The sequence below is a fragment of the Enoplosus armatus genome, chromosome 2 (genome assembly GCF_043641665.1).
Source record: "Enoplosus armatus isolate fEnoArm2 chromosome 2, fEnoArm2.hap1, whole genome shotgun sequence".
Lineage (NCBI taxonomy): Eukaryota > Metazoa > Chordata > Actinopteri > Centrarchiformes > Enoplosidae > Enoplosus > Enoplosus armatus.
In genome coordinates, this window is record NC_092181.1 from 2,508,322 (window position 1) to 2,528,420 (window position 20,099).

The 20,099-nt window shown below is 41.8% G+C and overlaps 3 protein-coding genes across 3 annotated transcripts in view; all 3 read right to left on the reverse strand.

Annotated features, from left to right (window-relative positions):
* Positions 1-246: 246 nt before the first annotated feature.
* On the reverse strand, positions 247-7,522 carry dcaf15 (DDB1 and CUL4 associated factor 15). The gene is made up of 13 exons (XM_070919174.1): positions 7,427-7,522; positions 6,618-6,715; positions 5,866-6,004; positions 5,572-5,678; positions 5,327-5,472; positions 5,078-5,239; positions 4,048-4,668; positions 3,848-3,939; positions 3,425-3,547; positions 2,928-3,010; positions 2,726-2,830; positions 2,467-2,582; positions 247-1,048 (listed from the first exon to the last, which is right to left on the reverse strand). The coding sequence occupies exons 1-13, from the start codon at positions 7,520-7,522 to the stop codon at positions 993-995; spliced, it is 1,944 nt and encodes a 647-aa protein (XP_070775275.1). The 3' UTR covers positions 247-992.
* Positions 7,523-7,873: 351 nt separating this feature from the next.
* Positions 7,874-15,381, reverse strand: khsrp (KH-type splicing regulatory protein). The gene is made up of 18 exons (XM_070914617.1): positions 15,253-15,381; positions 13,658-13,760; positions 13,526-13,579; positions 13,407-13,443; positions 13,237-13,295; positions 13,067-13,138; positions 12,911-12,968; positions 12,179-12,326; positions 11,855-11,953; positions 11,587-11,734; positions 11,296-11,394; positions 10,836-10,960; positions 10,419-10,715; positions 10,206-10,315; positions 10,004-10,092; positions 9,642-9,848; positions 9,219-9,403; positions 7,874-8,705 (listed from the first exon to the last, which is right to left on the reverse strand). Exons 1-18 carry the CDS (start codon positions 15,340-15,342, stop codon positions 8,697-8,699), a joined length of 1,989 nt encoding a protein of 662 aa, XP_070770718.1. The 5' UTR covers positions 15,343-15,381; the 3' UTR covers positions 7,874-8,696.
* A 1,387-nt stretch (positions 15,382-16,768) lies between these two features.
* LOC139291526 (mitochondrial adenyl nucleotide antiporter SLC25A24-like) overlaps positions 16,769-20,099 on the reverse strand; it is a 9,252-nt gene continuing 5,921 nt past the window's right edge. The window contains exons 8-11 of the mRNA XM_070913586.1: positions 19,456-19,569; positions 19,134-19,301; positions 18,905-19,052; positions 16,769-18,270 (exon numbers count right to left, since the gene is read on the reverse strand). Coding sequence (XP_070769687.1) covers positions 18,059-18,270; positions 18,905-19,052; positions 19,134-19,301; positions 19,456-19,569 — 642 coding nt within the window. The 3' untranslated portion in view covers positions 16,769-18,058. The remainder of the gene's footprint in view (positions 18,271-18,904; positions 19,053-19,133; positions 19,302-19,455; positions 19,570-20,099) is intronic.

Below are 20,099 nucleotides of genomic sequence, written 5' to 3' on the forward strand. Positions count from 1 at the left end.
GGGCTTTAAAACGTTTTAAACCGCCTGTTAAAGCCCTCAGACAGTGCTCGATGCTGGGATCTAATCTAGTCTCTCAATACATGATTTTGTGCCATACTTGTGACAGTGTCTCTTAGTTTTAGTAAAGTTCCATCAAAACCTACGCCAGCCAAATCCCTGCCTAACTTACATCACACACACTCAACAAGACATACGACAGATGCACAAAAAAACATTTGAACAGTTTATTTTAACAAAATATCCCAATAGAACATAGTATTACTTCCAAGCCAGTAAACATACAGTGTGATGTCAACCAACTGAACAGGTGACTCCAACAATCCTCTACTTCCATGACATGAGATTTAACAAAAGATGCTAATAGTCAAGTGATGCAGTACTGGGTTCAATTTGTCTCGTTTTAAAGCCTAATGAATCAACACAGCTAGACTGAACAGGTCCAGGCCGGGCGAGGAAACAACTGGTTCAGAAAGCAGCAGAATCTGTTGAATGTTACATACACATTAAACATGCACACACTCATACATACACACACACTCATTGTCTGGATGAAATCCCCCTGTGAACATCACACAGGTGCAGATATTGCATACGTTCAGTTAGACACACACACACACACACACACAAGATACACTCACGCTACAATAACAGTACGCCTTTATGTATAAAAACAAAAATGTAAAAACGAAATCTTCGTTCAGTCCAGCTCTTGCTTTTGGTGGTAGGAATGCAGTTCACAATTACAAAAACGATGAATCTTGTAAAATTAAACACAGACCACCTAAAAAACTTTCATCTTTACAGTATTTCCACTACAGCGTTCTTTGTTCCATTTGACACGTTTTAACTATGTTACCAAAGCGCAGTCACTGAACGTGTGCAGTTTTGCTCAGATTAAGGTCAAGCTCCATACTGACAACGAGGCCACATCGACTTGTATCTGTGTGTGCTTTTGTTTCTGTTGCTTTGACAGTTGTGGCGCTCTTCTTTCTTCATAATACAATCCAGGTACATCGGTCACTATCTGCCAACACTTGCAGGGACGAGCCTACGGGTGAGAAGACGAGTGAGATTTGAATTAGATTTCACAATCATCCACACAAACACACATCAAAACACGGTTGCGAGGACTGTAAAATTTCCAATAGAGGCTGGGACCCTTGTCCTGAAACCAGGAAACATAACGCCCGATCACACCAAGCCTGGGGTCCACACAGTACTGATAATACCTCCTGAGAATTTACTGCAATAAAAATGTATGAAACTTTATCAACACTAACACTGAATACTGCTACTGAATTAAATCTGAAATAAACACTTTGACATGTCACAACAGGAAAAGCAAAAGCTATAAATAATAAAATGATCCATGGATAAAGTGTTACATTTTGAAATGTCACAGTAGGGAAGACACAGGTGTTGCCATTGCCGTTCCATTTAATTGTCCCAGTAAGGACATGTGACAGTAAGCCATCGTGCACAATAAAGCTAAATGGAATTCAGCCATCATCATTCATTTTTATTATTTACACCTGTGCTTTTCCTACTGTGACATGTCAAAATGTCTTCTATAAGTTGTGCATGCTTGGCTCACCGTCACAGCTTACTGGGACACTTAAATAGAACAGAGCCATCGTTAATGTCATTAGTAACACCTGTGCTTTTCCCACTATGACAAGGGTCAAAATGTCTGCTGTGAAAAAAGCCTCCTGCATGACTTCAAAAGGAACAGTCATTGTCATTTGTTGTGCCTGTGCTTTTCCTGCGGTGACGAGTGTAAGGCTGTATTCGGAACCGTCTACTACATACTACCAACAAATGCAGTATGCAGTATGAACTACTATGCTGTTCATAGTAGTATGCAGTATAAAACTGTCAAATCGATTAATTTTGCAGTATGCCCTGCCAGGCTTAGCCGGTTTTCGGTTTTGAAAAGCGGAAGTAATAATCATGCAGGTATTATGCCCCCTGTAGTGCACCTGCCTTACGAAAGTCGAACCAAACTTTTAAATTACCAACGCCAACGCTTTGCATTGTGGGACACAGTATGCGAGGTAGACTGGTCCGATGCAGACTGGAGATTTTGTCCAAATCAGTACGACATCCGGGTGTTTTTGACATACTGCATATTTTGCTTTTGTTTGCATACTACATGCTACATATTGGCCAAATCAGTACGTACTGCTAGTATAGTAGGTGGTTTCAAATACAGCTTAGTGACTTATTATTGGTAACACACTGTTACATGACATGAAAAAAATGGTTGTAATTTGGGCAAACAAAGCAGGGAAGTATCAAGGTGTACTTTAAAAAACTTGCATCAATTTAAACATTGTGTTTGTATTCAGCTTTTAATTAAATGCCCATGTACACAAAATACTTCCCAGCTGTTACAGAGCTCTTTGGTCTAATCCAGTTGTATTTGACTTCTGACCTGGATGAATGACAAATATGTATATAATTCACCTTTGTGTAGAGCTTCGTTGGTCATGCGATTGATGTAACGGGAGCTGTTCTCTGGAACCAACCACTTCATCACTGTGTTCACACAGGACTTCCTGTAAGAACTCCACACACTCCCACTGATGAGAGAGATCAAGACCAACACCTTTAACACAACAGAACTAAACAGAGCATAACAAGAAAAAGGGAGACAGACAGAAAAGTGTGTGTGTGTGTGTGTGTGTGTGTGTGGGGCGGGGGGGCAGTAACAGTAGTTCCTTACCTGGTCTGACCCTTGACCTCTGTAAGGTCACCAACACCCACGGTGCGACATACACCTGTGTTCAGGTCCCAGCTGACCTGCAGGTTGGAATGGTACGTGTTTGGCCTGGGGACAAAAACAACGAAAAGCAGGCTTAACGGTGACAGAAAGAAGTGGCAGATGCTGGGCTCAAGACGGCTTTGGGTTCATTTAGGACAAGTACCTGCAGTGCTCCTCATCTGAGTTGGAGAAGGCCAGTAACAGCAGACCAATGTTGATCATCACAGTGTTGGTTTCAGGACACACCTGATAACACATAAAAACACAAATCATCTCCAGGTCAAATGCAAAATGTTCCTCCTTACTTGTTTTTTCAGCTCAGACACATGAAAGCTAAAAAGATCTATTTACTAGCAGCAAATACAGTATGTGAAACAAGGTACATAAAATACACTAAAGCCAAAGACTCCAGGTCTAATGAGACTTGTGATTTGCAATCCAATCCAAATTGGAAGAAAGCAGTGTATTGTTTCAACACTTAACACACATTTGCTCCACAACGAAACATGAGTTTGGAACCAAGAACAGTTCTCAGATATGAAAAAGTGCTGCTGCAAACCAGCGTCAGGTGTGAAGTAGAGGAAACAGAGACTGAAAGTTAAGCAAGACATAGTGTGAGTGTACAGTACTGTGTGTGTGTGTGTGTGTGTGTTTACTGACCTCTAATATCACAACATCATAGTCACTGAAGGAGCAGAACTGAGTGGCCCAGGCAGCATCGCTCCTGATCACCTCATTGATAAGATACTCAAAGTCTAGAGTCAACTGCTCCACACACACACTCTGCCAGAGAGAACAAATAGGTTAAAACTTACGCAAAAGTTAAATAGTTAAAAGTCAAGACGTCAAGGAGTAAAGAATGATCAACTGTATGAAAGCCTTTTATGAATGTGATAGCAGAATGTTTCTTATCGTCTAAACTAGAAATTAAATAACTAAAAAGCCATTTGAGATGGTGCTAGAATTGTCTCTAAAACCAGCTGATTATTGACAGGTAGGACACATGGATATATGTATATATAAATATATGTATTCCAATGTTTCTGAATTCACAGCCACAGATATACAGGCACAGACACACACCTGTCCACTGTGTGGCCCGGTGACCAGCTGCAGGTTCCGTCCTTTAAGGTCAGTGACTGTGAAAGGCAGCTGAACTTTATCGTCTTCATAACCTGGAGACAGAAACAGAGAGGAAAGATGCTGGTCAGCAGCTTCAGACGGGACCCGAAGAGTTTTTTTTTAATCAGTCGTTCTTTGTGTCCTCCTACTTCTTCTCTCACCTCCTGTATTCTGCTCTGCTGCCCCTGGCTGTTGGAGGCAGAAGTGCAGGCGTGAATAGTTGACATATCCGGGCTCGCTGGGGCCGACCTCTTGGGATGTGGATGGGGTCGAAGGGGATGAAGGTGATGAAGAAGAGGAGGCAGGAGACATCACTTGTTCAGAGTCCTGTGGCAAACAGTGGCTCCCACCTGATGTTGACACTTGTGGTAAACTAGTCCGTCTCTCTTCCTCCCTCCTCTCTCTACAGTCCTCCTCCTCTCTCCTCCTCTCTACATTTATCCCATTGTCTCCTGGTAGCTGCGCTGCTTCTTTCTCACCACCATCAGCTGTTCTCCTTTCTGCCTGGCCTTCGTTTTGTTTCCCTCCTCCTCCTCCTCCTCCTCCTCCCTGGGCCCGCCTGAAGAGGTCAGCTGCAAACTCCCGGGCTCGCACGGCTGCTTGTGACTGGCTAGGAGATGAGGGAATTGGAGCGGGTCTGCTGGGTGGCGGTCGGCTTTCGGGAGATCCTTGAGGTAGCGAGGAAGAAGACGCCAGGGAGGTGGAGGACAAAGAGGCGGAGGCTTGACTTGACAGAGCTGCTCTCTTTGTGTAAAGGATCTGCGAGGACTGACCCTGCTTACCTGCAAGAGATGTACAAAACGATGGAACATAAAAATAACCTAATGCTGAAATCAGCCTGATAATCAAAAATCTTACAGGTGTGGATCAATGAGAATGAAAATGAGTATCAAGAATAACAATTGGTCATCAGTGTGACACAGTGGAACCAATTTGATGTCTTGGACACAACAGAGATTTTCTTGTCAGACTTTTTTGGCCTTTGTTGCCATTGTTCTCTCCTCCCACCACATTTAGTTCCTCCTGAAATCTGACCCTTTCCCTATGTCCTCTGGAGGTAAGCATGTAGTGCATCCTATCTGGAGAGAAGTCTAACATACGATGGTCTTAAATGCCTTGTCTGACTTTAGGCATGAGAAAAAGACATGGATAAAAAAATGTGCTGGTACTACTATTGTGTATGTGTGTTACCTGGACAGAGAGAGATGCCGCAGGCCACCAGAGAGTAGCTAGTGTTTAACAGGATGACCTGGTCCTTCTTCAGCTGGAAAGCTGGCTGGAAAGTGGGGAACGGGTACACCACCTGGTACCTGCTATTTAGCACATAACCATGCTCCAGACACTCACCACTTCCTGGAGAGAGAAAAGGATGAAGTTGGATGAGAGGGAGGCAGTGAGAACAGCAAAGTAGTGCATCTTTGTGAGTGTGTGTGTGTTTACCTGTACGTATGGTAGTGGCTGAGGGAACTGGGCAGCAGTAAGAGCAAGGTTTAGGGGGAGGCATGGAGGCGATGGTTATGTAGATGTCTCTGTTGTTTTCATCACTCATCATTAAGTTCATCAGAACGGAGCTTGAACTGCGTGTACTGACAGGTAGAACCACACATGCACACACAATCACTTATCATTACCTACACACTGCAACAACATAATTCTTGCTGACTGATGTGTTTATTATTCCTTACTTGAAGCCAAAGATGACAATTTTGGAGTGGTCATTTGGCCACTCGCACACAGTAAGGTACAGGTCGCTGTAGATTTCCTCTCCTGCAAACAGACGCACATGATGCACCTAAAGAGAAAAAGCAGACATGAGACAAAGCACAAGATATTTATACATCAAGTTGACTTAACTAAGTTCTCCAGTTAAAATGTTAACAGCAGGGTGTGGTAGTGCATCTAATTAGTCCTCTGTTTACATGTGAATCTGCTGGGTGGATAACATTAAGGTTCTAGTGTGTAAATTTCCTTTCCTTTACCTGTTTGAGTCTACTGTGCAGGTTGAACTCCCACCAATAGAGATGGTAGGTATAGAAAGAAAAATCATCATCTTCTCCACAGTCGCTGGTGTAGGACAGAACGTAGCGGCCGCATTTGGTGAAGCCAAGAAAGATATGTCTGCAACCAAAAATGTGATGCACCACTGTAATAAATGCCTCGGCTTGTACAATATCACACATGGTAAATCTCTGAATGTAATGGTCACTAGTATCTCATATGTCAAATTAGTATTGCCGGAAATAGTGACCTTATAAAGCAGATTGAGTATCGGCCATGACAGATGCATATTAAATAATGTTTCTTAGTCAATGTCATTATCAGTGTTTCCAATATCAGCTAAATTAATTCCGTCATGGGGGGGCTGCCTACGCAGTTTTTAGTACCACACCAATCCCTGGCCTCATGTTATCCAACAACCTCAATGAGTGAGGTTGCAGATCTAAAATTTGGGGAAAAGAGAGCATTGGTATTGGATCTGCACTCTGTACGAACAGAAATTGTGAGTTGAGGTAATCATATTGGGAGAGGAAAAGTTGTATCAGTGGATCCCTACTAGCAGAATCCTATTCAGACAAAGCATCAATAATTCTGATTCACCCATCAAAGACCCCGTTTGAAATGCTCTCAGTGAGCTAAACGTGGTGAACTGCAGTCCACTGTAGAAGACAAGGTTCTTAATGACTGCAAACCCATTTAATAGGCACACACACACACACACACACACACAGACCCTGCTCTCAGGAACTCCTCGCTGACAATGTTCTTCAGTGGGACACACACTCGAGGTGGCAGCTTCCTGAACAGGCGCTGAGAAAATTGTCCTGACAGCTGCAGAACAGGCAAGAGAGTGGACACAAATGTAGACAACGTATTAAACACACACATGGTGCAACATGAGGCATAGAAATGCGTGTAAAATATATAGGACGTATTAATGGAATGACCTTTTCAGTGGTTCTGGATCTAAAACAAACTACACGGCAAATTCAGCGTCATTCAATGCCCTGCATAGAAACACACCTGAGCATCTAAAAGGCTTGAGCACACGCACAGCAGACCAGTTGTCTATAAAGTGAAATGGTTCAACGATTAACTATTATATCTGAGGGTTGAGAGTGCATTTATGAGCTGCGGAGTACTGCAAGTTGCTGCTGTGGTTTAGCTGAAGCTAACGCCGATAGAGCTTTCACGTTACAATATAAAGGTGTTAAACGTTAACGTTACCATTGCCTTAAATAGCTAGCACGCTAACACTGGTCATTCAAAGTAAGTGTCTATGAGCCTGTTAAACCACACAAAGAGACAAATACCGAGAAACATTGCTGGAAAGCAGGAAACACTCAATGTTTCCATACTTTGTAGCATTAGCTAATTAGCAACCTGCCTGCCATTAGATGAGTTAGCTTCCAAGCTACTTAGCAGCTAGCCCCAGAAGCTACTGAAAACAAGGAGGCTTTCATTGAAGCGGTCTTACATTTTTTCCTCAACCACTCTTTTCCTGTTTTATATGATACATTTTGTGGATTCACGCCTGCCTACCTTCCCACGCATGAGAAGCTTCACGACATGGTCTTTATGTTTTCTTTGAGCTTTCTGTTTGCTATCGTCCTTTTCGGATTTCGAGCTGGGCGCCATCTCCCACAGAACCGTTGTCCCTCGTTGCAGTCAGGACCGCTGCGATTGGTCAACAGGCTGCACGAGACTGCCATCACTCGCCGGTGGATGCATCCATCAAGACCAAAACAAAAGGTGGGACACAACGGAGGGAGCCACTACAAAATGATTCAAGTATGTCTGCTGTATCAGTATCCCCATCCAGCATTAGAAATAAAATGTAGAAATCAGACAAACAGTTTCTTCTTAAAGACTTTAGCATCAGGTCTACAATGAACCACCAACTCCCTAACACAATGCAGGTGATGACCACACAAGACAGAAACTGGTAATTTGAATGTTTTTATTTTAAGTATTTAAAAACAAGCTGTAAAAAATAACATTAAAAAAAAAGAAGAATCAGCATACAGTAACGGAACCAATTGGAACAAAAAAAGAACAAAACAACTCCAATAATACAGATGTAGAAATTAAACAGAGGGCAATCAAGCACACAGACACATACATGCACACACAACCAACCTACATACTGAAGGACAGTAAGTCAGTGCCTTATTACAGCCAACTTCCACACTTTTCTGTTCAGTAGCATATACTGTATACAGACACACATGACCCTTAAGGAAAATAATTACAATGAATAAAATTAAAACTAAGAAATCATGACAGCAGGGCAAAATACACCTGCAACTTAAACACTGGGAATGTTTTAAAATGTAGTTAAAAAAAATTACCAAGAAAAAAAAAAAAGTTTTTTTTTTTCCTTACAAACATAATTTCTGAATATATTCAAAATACTGCTAGACTGTTTTTTACCCTCAGGAAATTGAAGGGGAAAAACTACTTAAATGTGAGTCAGTGTTGAGATGCTGTTGTGCTAGCTTGCAAGCAAAGATGCTTATTATTTCACATTTTAAAAAAATGACCAGATGTATAACAAGGTGTGGGTGAGGTGAGGGGCAAACTGAATAGTAACCCAAGCAGTTATTTAGTGCTTTGTTCAATGCATGGGCAAAATGTCTTCCCTTTTTCCTTTCTTCAATTTTGACTTAAAAAACAAACAAGAGGTTGGAATAGAAAATGTCTGGGTGGATGAGTAAACCATGGTCTTGTCTTCTTAAAGCCAAAAAGAATATGTCTTGATAGAAAAAGTCCAGAGAGCCATCGCAACTGTCCAACAGACCGAGTCAATCGTTTACTGGGCCTGAAATGAGACATCAGACAAAATGTAAATTAAATCACTCTTTGCTTTGTAAAATGTGAAAATTCTCTCATTATGGTGTGTGTGCAAGTGTATGAATACACTCGTTAACACATGCCAAATAGTGCTAAAAAAAACAATTTTGTTCCTGAACAATGTATAGCTTTGATTGAACTGAACCAATCACATCAAACCAAAACAAATAGCGGCAAGTTAAACTGCCTATACACAAAGTGGTATCCATCTGTTTGACTGCCTGAATGGTTCTCTAAGCTACAGTGATTTTACAGGAATCCTCGTGTTATTTTTATTGAGAAACACCAGAGGTCACCAAGAATGATAAAATAAAAACATCTGCTCTTTATATTGACTGTCAAAGCATCTCATTATAAAACATAAAAAAGGCACAGAAAACATTTCTATAAAAAAATGTCTGTATAAATATGTTCTTAATTAATTTACAAGACCTCGACAGCTAACAAGGTTAATTTTGGACACTGGTCATGGATGCGCTACCTGTTGTCCCTGCTGTGGAGCAGCTGCCTGTCCAGGCGCCTGCCCTGTCTGTCCATAGTAGGCAGCCTGCTGTCTGTAATACTCAGCCCAGGCTGCGCTGTAGTCCTGTTGGCCTCCAGCTGCAGCTCCTCCAGCGGCTGCTGCTGCTGTGGCTGCTGCGCCTGGTGCAGCTGCTGCCCCTCCAGCTGGCTGGGCTGGAAAAAAAAAACAACACACACAGTCATGTACCCGTTCATTTCACAGTATACTACTGACATCAGTATGACCGATTCATTTAATAGTACTCATTGCAATATTAATAGTACTAAATGTAATACAAGCAATACTTGTAGTTAAAGTTGTATGCATTGAGGTAAACTGTGAGCTTTAAGCTACTAGGTTCTGTCTGGGTGAGTGAACTGCGTCTCAGGAGATCCCACTCACTCATGCCCATCTTCTTGTAGTATTCCTCCCAAGCTTTAGTGTAGTCTGGCTGGCCCCCAGAGGCCTGCGCTGCTTGGCTCTGGTCCCCTGGTGCTGCTGCTGCAGCAGCTCCTGGAGCCTGGGCTGCCATGGCTCCCCCTGGCTGTTGGCCATAATACTGTGCATAGTAGGCTGCCCATGCTGCGTTAGGATCTGCTGCTGCCTTATCTAATGAGGAAGGGGAGTAAGTAATGAAATCAATTGAAATCAAGTATAAACCTCAAACCACTTAAAGTGCCTTACAAGATTAAAAAAGAACAAACCAAGGTAAGTACAGAAACAGAATAGTTGGGAAGAATGATTGCACAAAATAAGGTACTCACTGGGGTCTTGTGGACCTGGGGCTTGCCACTGCTGATAGGTATTTCCCCAACCCTGAGGACAGAACTGGGGACCACCAGGTGCAGCTCCACTGCAGAGAAGGAAAGGACCATTTAAAAACATAAACTGCTTAATTATACCAGTCTCCCCTGAAGGAAAAGTCATAATATCTGCTTTCAAGTGTTGTTAAGGGGTTGTACTTACTGAGGAGCACCACCTGGAGGCCCTGCATTATAAGGGTTGGGATTGTAGGGACCCATAGGACCACCTGGGCCTCCTGGACCAGGACCACCACCCACAGGACACAACGGAGCCTGGGAAACAAACAAGAAGCCATTCAAACCAAAAATCATTCATCTTTGGGCAACTGTTTAATCTATGTATTCCTTCTCTACTCCATCAGTTGCTTGAACGTACCTCAATCTTCTCCTCTATGAGCTGCTTTGCGTGATCAATCTGTTGAGGGGACCCTCGGATGATGAACAGTTTGAAGTTTGGGTCACCATTTGGTGGTGGCTGACGAGAAATCTCCACAAACGCACCAGTCTGTTGGTTGATGGACTTGACATTCTCTCCTCCTCTGCCAATGACAAGCCCACATTTGTGAGCAGGAATGGAGAAGGTCATTTCTCCCCCCGGAGGACCCCAGTTCCCCTGGCTTCTACCCCGTCCTCGCCCACCAGACGGCATCCCTGCACCAGGACCTGGCGGGCCCTGTGGAGGAAACACGTCTCGCATTAGGTTTAACTGTTGCAAAGTTGCAAAGCCCTGTTTCTATGTTCAACACAAACACTTTAAAGAAATCAAAAGCCTGCCTCTGCACTCTGTACTCACCCCCTGCCCACCCTCCTCTCGGGCTCGGATGCTCTGAAGCAGGTCAGTGATGATTGAAGCAGCATGCTGACACTGGTCTGGTGGACCCATAATATGGGCTATTTTATCAGGACCAGTACCATCATCTGTGAAGGATGACAAAGATTTATTGGTGGTGGTTTGTACAGGGACTGAAAACAAAAAGGATTAACTGGAAGGAGAGAAGAATTTCCGTTCCAATCAGGACATATGATAATGATAAAATCTGGATCAATATTTCTTCATACCTGGTCACTATTGTAGTAGCAGCAATTTTAATTAGTAGCAGATGTAAAAAGGCGTTGGAATAACAGCACACTTAAGATAGTCAGCTAAATACAAGAAAATAATCTCTAAGTGACCTAAATTATCTCCCCCCCATTTGTGACATGTAATGAAATATGATGCAGTGCATCTTCCAGAAAATGTTTGGAGAGCTCACCTGGTTTAAACTGTATCTTCACTCCAGCATCACTCTGGATCTTCTTGATCATCTCCCCACTTCGGCCAATTACAACTCCCACAGAGTGACGGGGCACAGCTATCTGTAGAGTTACAAAAGAAAGCAGTTGAGTCTCACCCATTAATTAAAATGATGGTAAACATTCATACATTATTATTCTACAGTCAATAGAGTATGTTCATTTAATGCCATTTTATCTAGGTTGGGGAAAATGGTCTTTATTACCGCAGTTACTCATGGCTTTGCCTTTTATATTTAAACAGAGATTACTCACATCGATGCCGCCGCCGCCACCACCGCCACCACCGCCGCCGCCGCCACCACCACCACCTCCCATCCTTGATCCGTATTCGTTCCTGTCTCCAAAACCTGCATGATCCCTGTCTCTTAGAATCTCATTAACCATCTCCTTGGCTTGCTAAAAAAAAAGAAAAGAAAAAAAAGAAGGAAGACAAGATTATTTGAAGGGTAAATAAAACATCTCCCACTAAACCAAACATCAGTGGGAACAAACATCTCCACTGTTCTTAAGGAGTACCTGCACTTTGTAGGGGTCTCCAATGATGCGCAGGGGTTTATCAATGTTGGGTGGCTGGGATCCATCTTGAATAAGAATCATTTTGACTCCAGCCCGCTCCTAAGGTTTTGCAGGAGAGGTATGTTACACTAATTACACACACACAGCAAATTCACTTCCCAACATGAGCATGTTACACTGCTTACTGGTTGCAGTGTACTTTCCTATTGGATGATACCAGAAATCAGCTTTCTTTCTAATAATATTTTTCTGATATTTGTACAGTAGAAACACTGAATTAAAAAAAAGTTTTGATTAAAGTTAAAGTTTCCCTGTGATTCTCACCTGTAACTGTTTGATGGTCTCTCCTCCTTTGCCTATAATGAGGCCGGCCTTGCCTGCAGGGATGATCATCTCCTGCATGGAACCTGACTGTCCATTGGTCGACTCATGACCCCTTGACACTATGTCATCGATAAGTGCCTTGGCTCTCCTGGAAGCAAATTCAAATGAAAGAAGGGTGATGAGAACTGTTGGGTCTCTGTAATAATATTTTTAAGAGTACAGTCTAGACCTGCTCTATATTTCGAGTGTCACGAGATGACTTTAGTTGTGATTTGGCGCTATATAAATTAAATTGAAATGAAATTATTGAAGACCACGAGGCTAACAAGCAATTCAGTTAATAGGTCACACTATTCCGACTTATTACAAGCAGTGCAAGAGGTTCCAGCTGCACCTACAGTATGCCATAGTCTTGAGCAGCTGCAGAGTTTTGAATAGGCAATGCAATGCTCTCCTCTGAATGTTGGGCTTTGCCGAACTTGGCCAAATTCATGTAAGTCTAGGGGATCAAGTAGCATCTCCTTTCAAAAAAGGAGAAAAATGCCTCTTGCTGAAAGTTTAGCTCTTGATACTCATTAGCCTTGCTCCAACAAATGAGCAGAGATGAGACTTGAACTCACAGACATCAATGAACGAAAACTTCCCAGAACCCAAACTGTCTCTTGGAGTAGTTGTAGTAGTTGCATTGGAAATTGAGAAATCCATTGTTTTAAATGTGAACACCCAACTTACTGTACGGCATCTGGCGACCCCGTCAAAGAAACACTTCTTTCTGAAAGGCCGGCACTGTCTGTGAATGAATATGAAAATATGTATCAATCCAAGAGCAGCAGAAAAATCCATTATACTTTGCTGATTTAGCAAATCTGGGGTTATGCACATGCTCACCATGCGCAATCTGGACCTTGCAGCCAGAATCCTGCTGTATTTTGTTAATCTGTTCACCTCCCCTGCCGATGACTTTAGGGACAACAGAAAAGACATTTAGATTTTAGTTTGAACACGGGTAACGCAGCCATCATGTCTGTGGTTTAGGAAACGTATGTGCATGTACTCACTCAGACCAACCATGCCATCAGGCACCCTGTATTCTTCTGTCATTGTGGAGGGCCTGACACTGAAGACAAGTAAAACAACACAATGATAAATAAAAGATCTTGTCTCGGTCATAACCATAAGCACTAAGAGTGTTTGCTTAAAAACAAAAACACTAAAAATAACCCTATACCTTTGTTGGGACAGAGCAGCCAGCTGAGCTTCAATAGCTGTAAGAGAAGGAAAAAGTGATAAATGGTTGGAAACTGAGCCGAGTGCTTGTAATAAGATCAATGTAAGTATGTAACTTACACAATGGAGAATCCATTTCGTTCTGTGATGCTACCTTCTTGGCATCTGGTTCATCTGAAAAAGAGAAAAAGTGAGTCTTACAATGTGGAGAAAAATGCAGATGCAAAGGTGCCCGTTTGTGCTGATTTTAACCTGCTTCTTCCAGGGATCGTTTCTGTGCTGTGAATGGATAGTTCTCAGCTCCTCCGTTGTTGCTCACTGAAGGAACACCGTCTCCACCAATTTTAGCTGCAATCTAGAAAGACATACACGGGATGAAGTGTCTGCAATACAGCCTGAAACCACGATGAAGAACTTTCAGAGAAGCAAGTTTTGGTATTTTTTTGAGTATTTCAACATCACTACTGTGAAGTAAGTGACTTTTTAAACCATATTTTGTTGTAGAATTGTGATTTCATATAAATAAAGATCATCTCATTTAAAGTAGTACGACACAGAAATATGAAGGTCAATTTACTCATGAGGAGCCCAAAGAGGAGCCAAAAGAAAGCCTTTTTTGGCAGCAAGAGTCTAACAAAAGATGGCATTGAGTTGCATTATTGGAAGTGTAGGATCTAGTCCTTTAGGAGGTTGGAAGGTCATTTTTGACCTTTCCTTTTTTAATCTGTCTCACAAATGCCTCAACTTTATGAAAGTGCAATACTAAATTGCTGTAGAGTATCCTGTAAAGAGCACTCCTGTAATTTCTACATGAGTAGAAACAGAGGGCCTAAAATTAGATATAACCATAATACCAACTGTGCCTTCACAGCACATTGATTAAAGCTGAAAATATTGATTATTCAATAAACAGAAAATTAATCTGCAACAATTTTGATAATCTATTCATTGTTTTGCTCGATAATTTAATTTAAAAAGGCAAAAATGCCAACCATTCTCTAGTTTCAGCTTCTCAAATGTTATATTTCACTGCCATTTCTCCGTTTTATATCCCTGTTAATTGAATATCTTAGTTTCGGTTGTTCCTCAGAATAAACTAATTGTCACCTTGGGCTCTTGCTAGCCATTCACCATTTTATAGACTAATCAAGTAAAAAACTCGATAAATGTATAAATAATGCAATCAATCATTAGTTGCTGCCCTAACCTTGATAGGAAGACGTAAAGTAGCTTCACACTCGTGCCTCTGATCGTGAAAGAAATATTCACGGCCAATGAGATTTTTTTTGTCACTAAACAACTTATAAGCATCCTTTTGTCCATTTAATGCTAACGTTAGATATCAATACAACATACGAACATTCGTTGACCTTACTTCATGACAGTCATAATGTCACGACAATGTGGTTAGTTGGTCAATTTTTTTCTAAAATGGAGTTCCATACATGGAGGAGGATGAAACTTCACGATCGGCTTACCGTTAACTAACGTTAACGCTATAGTAACCAACCTAGTTAGCCAACTTAGCTCAAGTATCGTTAGCTAGCGTTGGTCCATTTAACTTGACCCAAGGATCCCGGTGGCGACAAGTCGTTTTGTTTGTATGAAAGAGTGACCTTAATTGCTTACGCGGTTCAATCCACCCCGCAAACATTTTCAATTCATCACACTGCCCGGCGAGTGTGTTACACAAATGAATGGCATTGCTATATAAGCTAGCTCGCTAGCCAGTTAACTAACCTAAAGCTAACGTCACGGGTAATTAAGCTAGCTGCAGTTTCCCACCAGCTAACTAGTTAGCTGCCCGGCCGTCTTCTCTTGTAGTCGAGCTCTCGAGTTAACGTTACCTGTCTGGCTCGTTGTACAGCATCTGCGAAAGCGTCGTTTTTCATCCCCGCGCCGACTCCATTAGTCGGCAGAGCGCCGTAATCAGACATGCTGCTCACAAGGGGCAAATAGACACAGGGGGCAGGCTGAATAGCTTTGGCCGGGTCGAGCTGCGCAGAAGCGGGAAGGCTAAGCAAGAGCGTACGGGGGACACCAATGTGAGTGAGACTGCCTACCACGCCGGCAAACTTCCCTGCTTAAAATAACCAATCAACGAACCTTCAACGCCCGGGTCTTCTTCTTCTCCTTCTTCTTCTTCTTCCTCCTTACACCCTTGGGTGTTGACGTCCAATGTTATGAAGCAAACATACCGCCACCTCCTGGGCAGGAGGTCGGCTGGCTGAAGTGTAGGTTGGACACCGTTGAGGACAAGCCTGTATTTATAACATTTAGTGAGAATTCTTAATTGCCTACTTGCATTACGCCAATTATGTAAAAGCTATTTCACAATGGAATCATATTTTTTCAACAATTTAGGTGGGAAATCCGAACTTGCACTGAATGTGTTAAAGACAGCGGATAAGGGTTTCATCATACATCATATTTAGTCATATAAGGCAATAGGTATTTGACGCTTTTAGGAAATTATTTGAAAACTGCTGATGATAGCTTTACTTGTTGTTAAGCGGTTTCTTTAACAAGTAAAGCTATCTATGGATCAGATAAATGGCAGAGAGATGAGGCAGAGCAGCCAGATGACATCAGACAGCTATTTTGCCTGACTGATAGAGGTGTAATCAGCTAATCAACATCAGCTGTGTGTAACTTTATATGGAGCCAGAAAGTGCTCATTGAGACAGACAGAGAGAGAGACCTATAAAAGTTCCAGTCAAAGAATCATCCATCAAAAACTGTAGGTTGTATCGGTGAAATGACCTCACCGTCAGCACCAGAAAGTATTTCTGAACATGTAGATGTGTAATAATTGTGTGTCAAGTAAAAAATATAGAGATACAGATAAATCACGGTCAATCAAAGTCCCCACAATTGTGGAGTGAGTCAGGAGGCAGGCTGCTTTGAGGCAGATAATGTCCTGTTGCTTAAATAATTACATGAACCAGGACAAGTTTGTCTACTAATTAATGTGGAAGTTATAAGGGATAAAAGGTTTCCTTTTTTCCTTCCTTGTTTCCTTGTGTGTGTATGTGTGTTCCTATATGTGTGTGAGAGACAGATTTTAAGTTTGAATTAAGGATTTGGATGTGAAGATTTCTCCCATTATAAAAAAAAAAGAGATGAACATTTTGATATTTGAATGTTTTTTGTAGCTGAAAGTATGCAGGAGTAGTAGCCGACCGAAAATTGCACAGAAGACGGAAAAATAAAAAACTGAATCAGCATTCACACTAATTACAGACTTTGCCAGAAAAATCTTTGTTTAATCTGATCATATTTGTTTGAAAACCATGAGGTCAAACTGAATATATGTCCTGTCCTTTTTGCAGTTATAGTTTTACTGCACAACCAGAGCTACTTAATGAACATTAGTAGCAGTGTAACAGTAGCTACGAACATGATGCTACAGTTACACAGCAAGTAAAGGAAATAGGACTGAGCAAAGTGGTAGTCAATTAATACTTCATACGGACAAATTAGTAAGTATTAGTGCAGTGATTTCATTAGGCTGACGTGTTTACAGACAGCTACCTCTTCTCAGCATTTCAGTTCTTCAGAAAAAAAGCTCAATGGCATTTATTTAACAAAAGCAGCACCATGCAGGTGCTTTATTTATTTGCATATTACATAATAAATACTGACACATCAAAAATGTTCACTGACATTAAATCTCATTTCTTATTGTTTCATGATATAGTTCACAATAAAGTTAACTCTTTATCATAGTGTTAAACTTGCACATTGTGCACATACAGTTTATGAAAATACTATGTGGCTCTGGACCCTGTAGGGTGTTTCAAACATAAGAAAACAGACCCCAACACACCTTTCTGCGTAGGAACACTTGACACGAGCATTTTGCACGAGAGGTTATATTGATATGGCTTTGGCAGTTTCTCCTGTAAAATATAGTCTGTTGGTGTGCTTTACTCAGTAGTAATCCTTCCAGGAAAGCGTCTCTTCCTTTTATTCACCATTCGCCGTTTCAGTCGTCATTCAAGAGATAAGTTGAGTCATTTTCTGTTGTTTTGTAATTATTTCTGTACTTTAGTATTTGTAACATTTGTTTAAGACATGTCAATCAAAGTTCTGACTCAGTAACTCCACCGGTGTACAGCTACTTCAGGTTCCCCTCACTTACAGAACAGGAAACTGGATCAGTCCTCCTATCAGTCCTTTATCTTCTCTATGTATCACCTAGAAGAAAAAATAATGTTGTAGGAATGTAATATGGCTTCCAAGTTTGGTTACACCTTTTGCCTGTTCGTTCTCAGGCAAGTTCATGCAAGTCTTCATCTGTCCAAGTCAATGCAGTAGCAGGAGGCTAGTTGATTAGCTTTCACACAACTGCTGGCATGCATTGCAATGCAATATAGCACACTTGAAATACATCACATCAGCTGCCAGTTCAGGTGAGGTCCTCCAAATGTGAGCCTTTTCGCAACAGATTATATAAAACGATATATAACGTTGTTTTTCTCTTTTCTTCCATGGTTAATTTTCCATTCTATCATCCTCATCCTGAAATCTCAAGACTTGTGATCACAGGACCATGTATTCATCCACAGTCAAGGCCCATTTCCTCATGCACTGCCAACAGATCTACGCGTGCTTGTAGTAGAAAGCCACCCCAAAACATTGAGCCTTTCTCTACCCCTTCCCTTTCCCACCCCTCCTACCCTCAATGTCCACTCCCAGAACTATCCTCGTGTATTCGTAGACGATGTAGGACACGCTGACAGCAGGGATGACTTTCAGCAAGTTGGGGGAAATTCCTCGATAAAGTCCGGCCACTCCCTCCTGGGTCACGATGTTGTGAAGCAAAGCTAACATGGAGGGTTTGGGGGCTCCCTTCACTGAAGCTGAGGAAAGAGAAAAAGATGAGCTCCACCAACACATTCTGGTCTGTCACCACATGTGACTGCAAAACTGAGGGCATCTGGAGCTAATTGTAAATCTGTGTAACTAAATTAAGGGATCATCCTGGTGGTTGTGCCTTTTTTAGCTCATTAACTACACGTTAAGCGAGTAGATTTTCATACCATGTTGAAATGAATGTAAAACAATGGCTCACTAGGAGGTATGAAGTCAATCTAGTAGCTTATAGTATGCTTTGGAAAATAGTCAGCAGTAAGTTACAGTATACACAAGTTTTACAGTGTTAGGGTTTACAAAATTAGCATGTTTCTTTGGACATAAAGATGGGTGATGAATTTGTGGACAAACATAATAAGTCCACAGGAGATGTCATTGGAAGTGTGAAGACATTATGAATCATAAAATATGAGTGATCGATGTGTTAAACAAGTGCTCCCCGTCTATACAAGCAAAGTGATTTTAAATACCGACAGGTGCATTGGAGAAAAGGTGGGTAAAAGTAAGCTCTTCTGGAGGCTCATTGTGGCCCAACACCTAACCATGATATGTTATAGTGTTTTTTTCCTTTAATTTGCCACACATCTATATCTATATCATTATAACCACAGTTATCCTGACCTTGTGCCTGCATTCGGGTGCGGATCAGTGCCAGTGGGTAACTTGCCAGCTGTCCACAGGTGCTGGAAACGGCACCACAGCCGACCAGCACCATGACCCCTGGGTCAGCGAAACCTCTGTTCCTGTTCAGCCAGGCGAACTTCAGAGTCTGCAGAATAGAGGGAGTGAGAGGAAGGTAAACACTAAGGAGATGCACTGTGAAAGCTGAGTGCTTTCATGTCTCTCTGACCTCGTACACAGCCAGGTCGATGCCGGCGTAAGGGACAATACTCAGCATGTTGGGTGCATAGCCCTTGTAGAAAGCTGTGACACCTTCTCTCTGTAGAATCTGTTTGGCACAGTCTGCTATTCCTGAGTATTGGCCTGTTTTTCTTAGTGTGAGACGGGTCTTCAGCACCTGTGGGGAAAAGGATAAGAAGAGATGGAAAGCAAAAGACAAGAAGGACGAACAGAAAGGGAAAAGACATCAGTCATTTCACTCAATCAAACCCAGAAAGTGGGTTTTTCTGTTGTAGCTGACTGTTTCTATGTATGTATTAGCCTGATATTACCTCCATTGGGTAGATGGCTGTCTGGGCTGTAGCTCCAGCCAAAGAGCCAGCAACAAACCTCTCGTGAATCCTCAGATTTCTTTTTTCATTGCTGCCACGCATCACATTCTTGATCTATGCAGTTATAGAGAAAAGAAAAGAATAAAGTAAACATAATTTGAGAGTGTTACAAATTACAAATAATAATAAAGAATTGATTATCATACTCATACTGAAGACAAAGTTGGCATTCTGGGAAATATGCTTGTTTGCTTGCCGAGAGTTAGATGAGAAGTTTGATACCACTCTCTTCTGTATGATGAATATGAAGCTACAGCAAGCAGCCAGTTAGCTTAGCATAAAGACTGGAGACATGGGGAAACAGCTTGCTTGGCTCTGCCCAAAGGCGTAACCCACCTATCAACACGTCTGAAGCTCACTAATTAACACGTTATATTTAGTTTGTTTAATCCATACATAAACGAGGGAGCAGTGACTTCCTGTAGTCTTGTTGTCACTGTGAGGATGCCAGGCAACAAGCAGAGAATCCAGGAAATTTCAACCAAGAAATAGTCCGGCAGTCCCCATTTCCAGTATTTATGCTAAGCTAAGCTGACTAGCTGCTGTCGGGTATCCTCATATTTAGCGTACAGACAAGAGACTGA

What these genes read in the sequence shown, in the direction of transcription:
- dcaf15 (XM_070919174.1), bottom strand. Translation starts at nt 7,522, where the DNA reads ATGGCGCCCAGCTCGAAATCCGAAAAGGACGATAGCAAACAGAAAGCT. An exon ending in ATGATGTTGTGATATTAGAG is followed by an intron (nt 3,011 to 3,424) that starts GTCAGTAAACAC and finishes ATGTGTTATCAG; the next exon opens with GTGTGTCCTGAAACCAACAC. An exon ending in GAGGTCAAGGGTCAGACCAG is followed by an intron (nt 2,583 to 2,725) that starts GTAAGGAACTAC and finishes CTCTCTCATCAG; the next exon opens with TGGGAGTGTGTGGAGTTCTT.
- khsrp (XM_070914617.1), bottom strand. Translation starts at nt 15,342, where the DNA reads ATGTCTGATTACGGCGCTCTGCCGACTAATGGAGTCGGCGCGGGGATG. An exon ending in CTGTACAACGAGCCAGACAG is followed by an intron (nt 13,761 to 15,252) that starts GTAACGTTAACT and finishes ATGTCTTTCTAG; the next exon opens with ATTGCAGCTAAAATTGGTGG. An exon ending in CAAGGTCCAGATTGCGCATG is followed by an intron (nt 12,969 to 13,066) that starts GTGAGCATGTGC and finishes ATTCATTCACAG; the next exon opens with ACAGTGCCGGCCTTTCAGAA.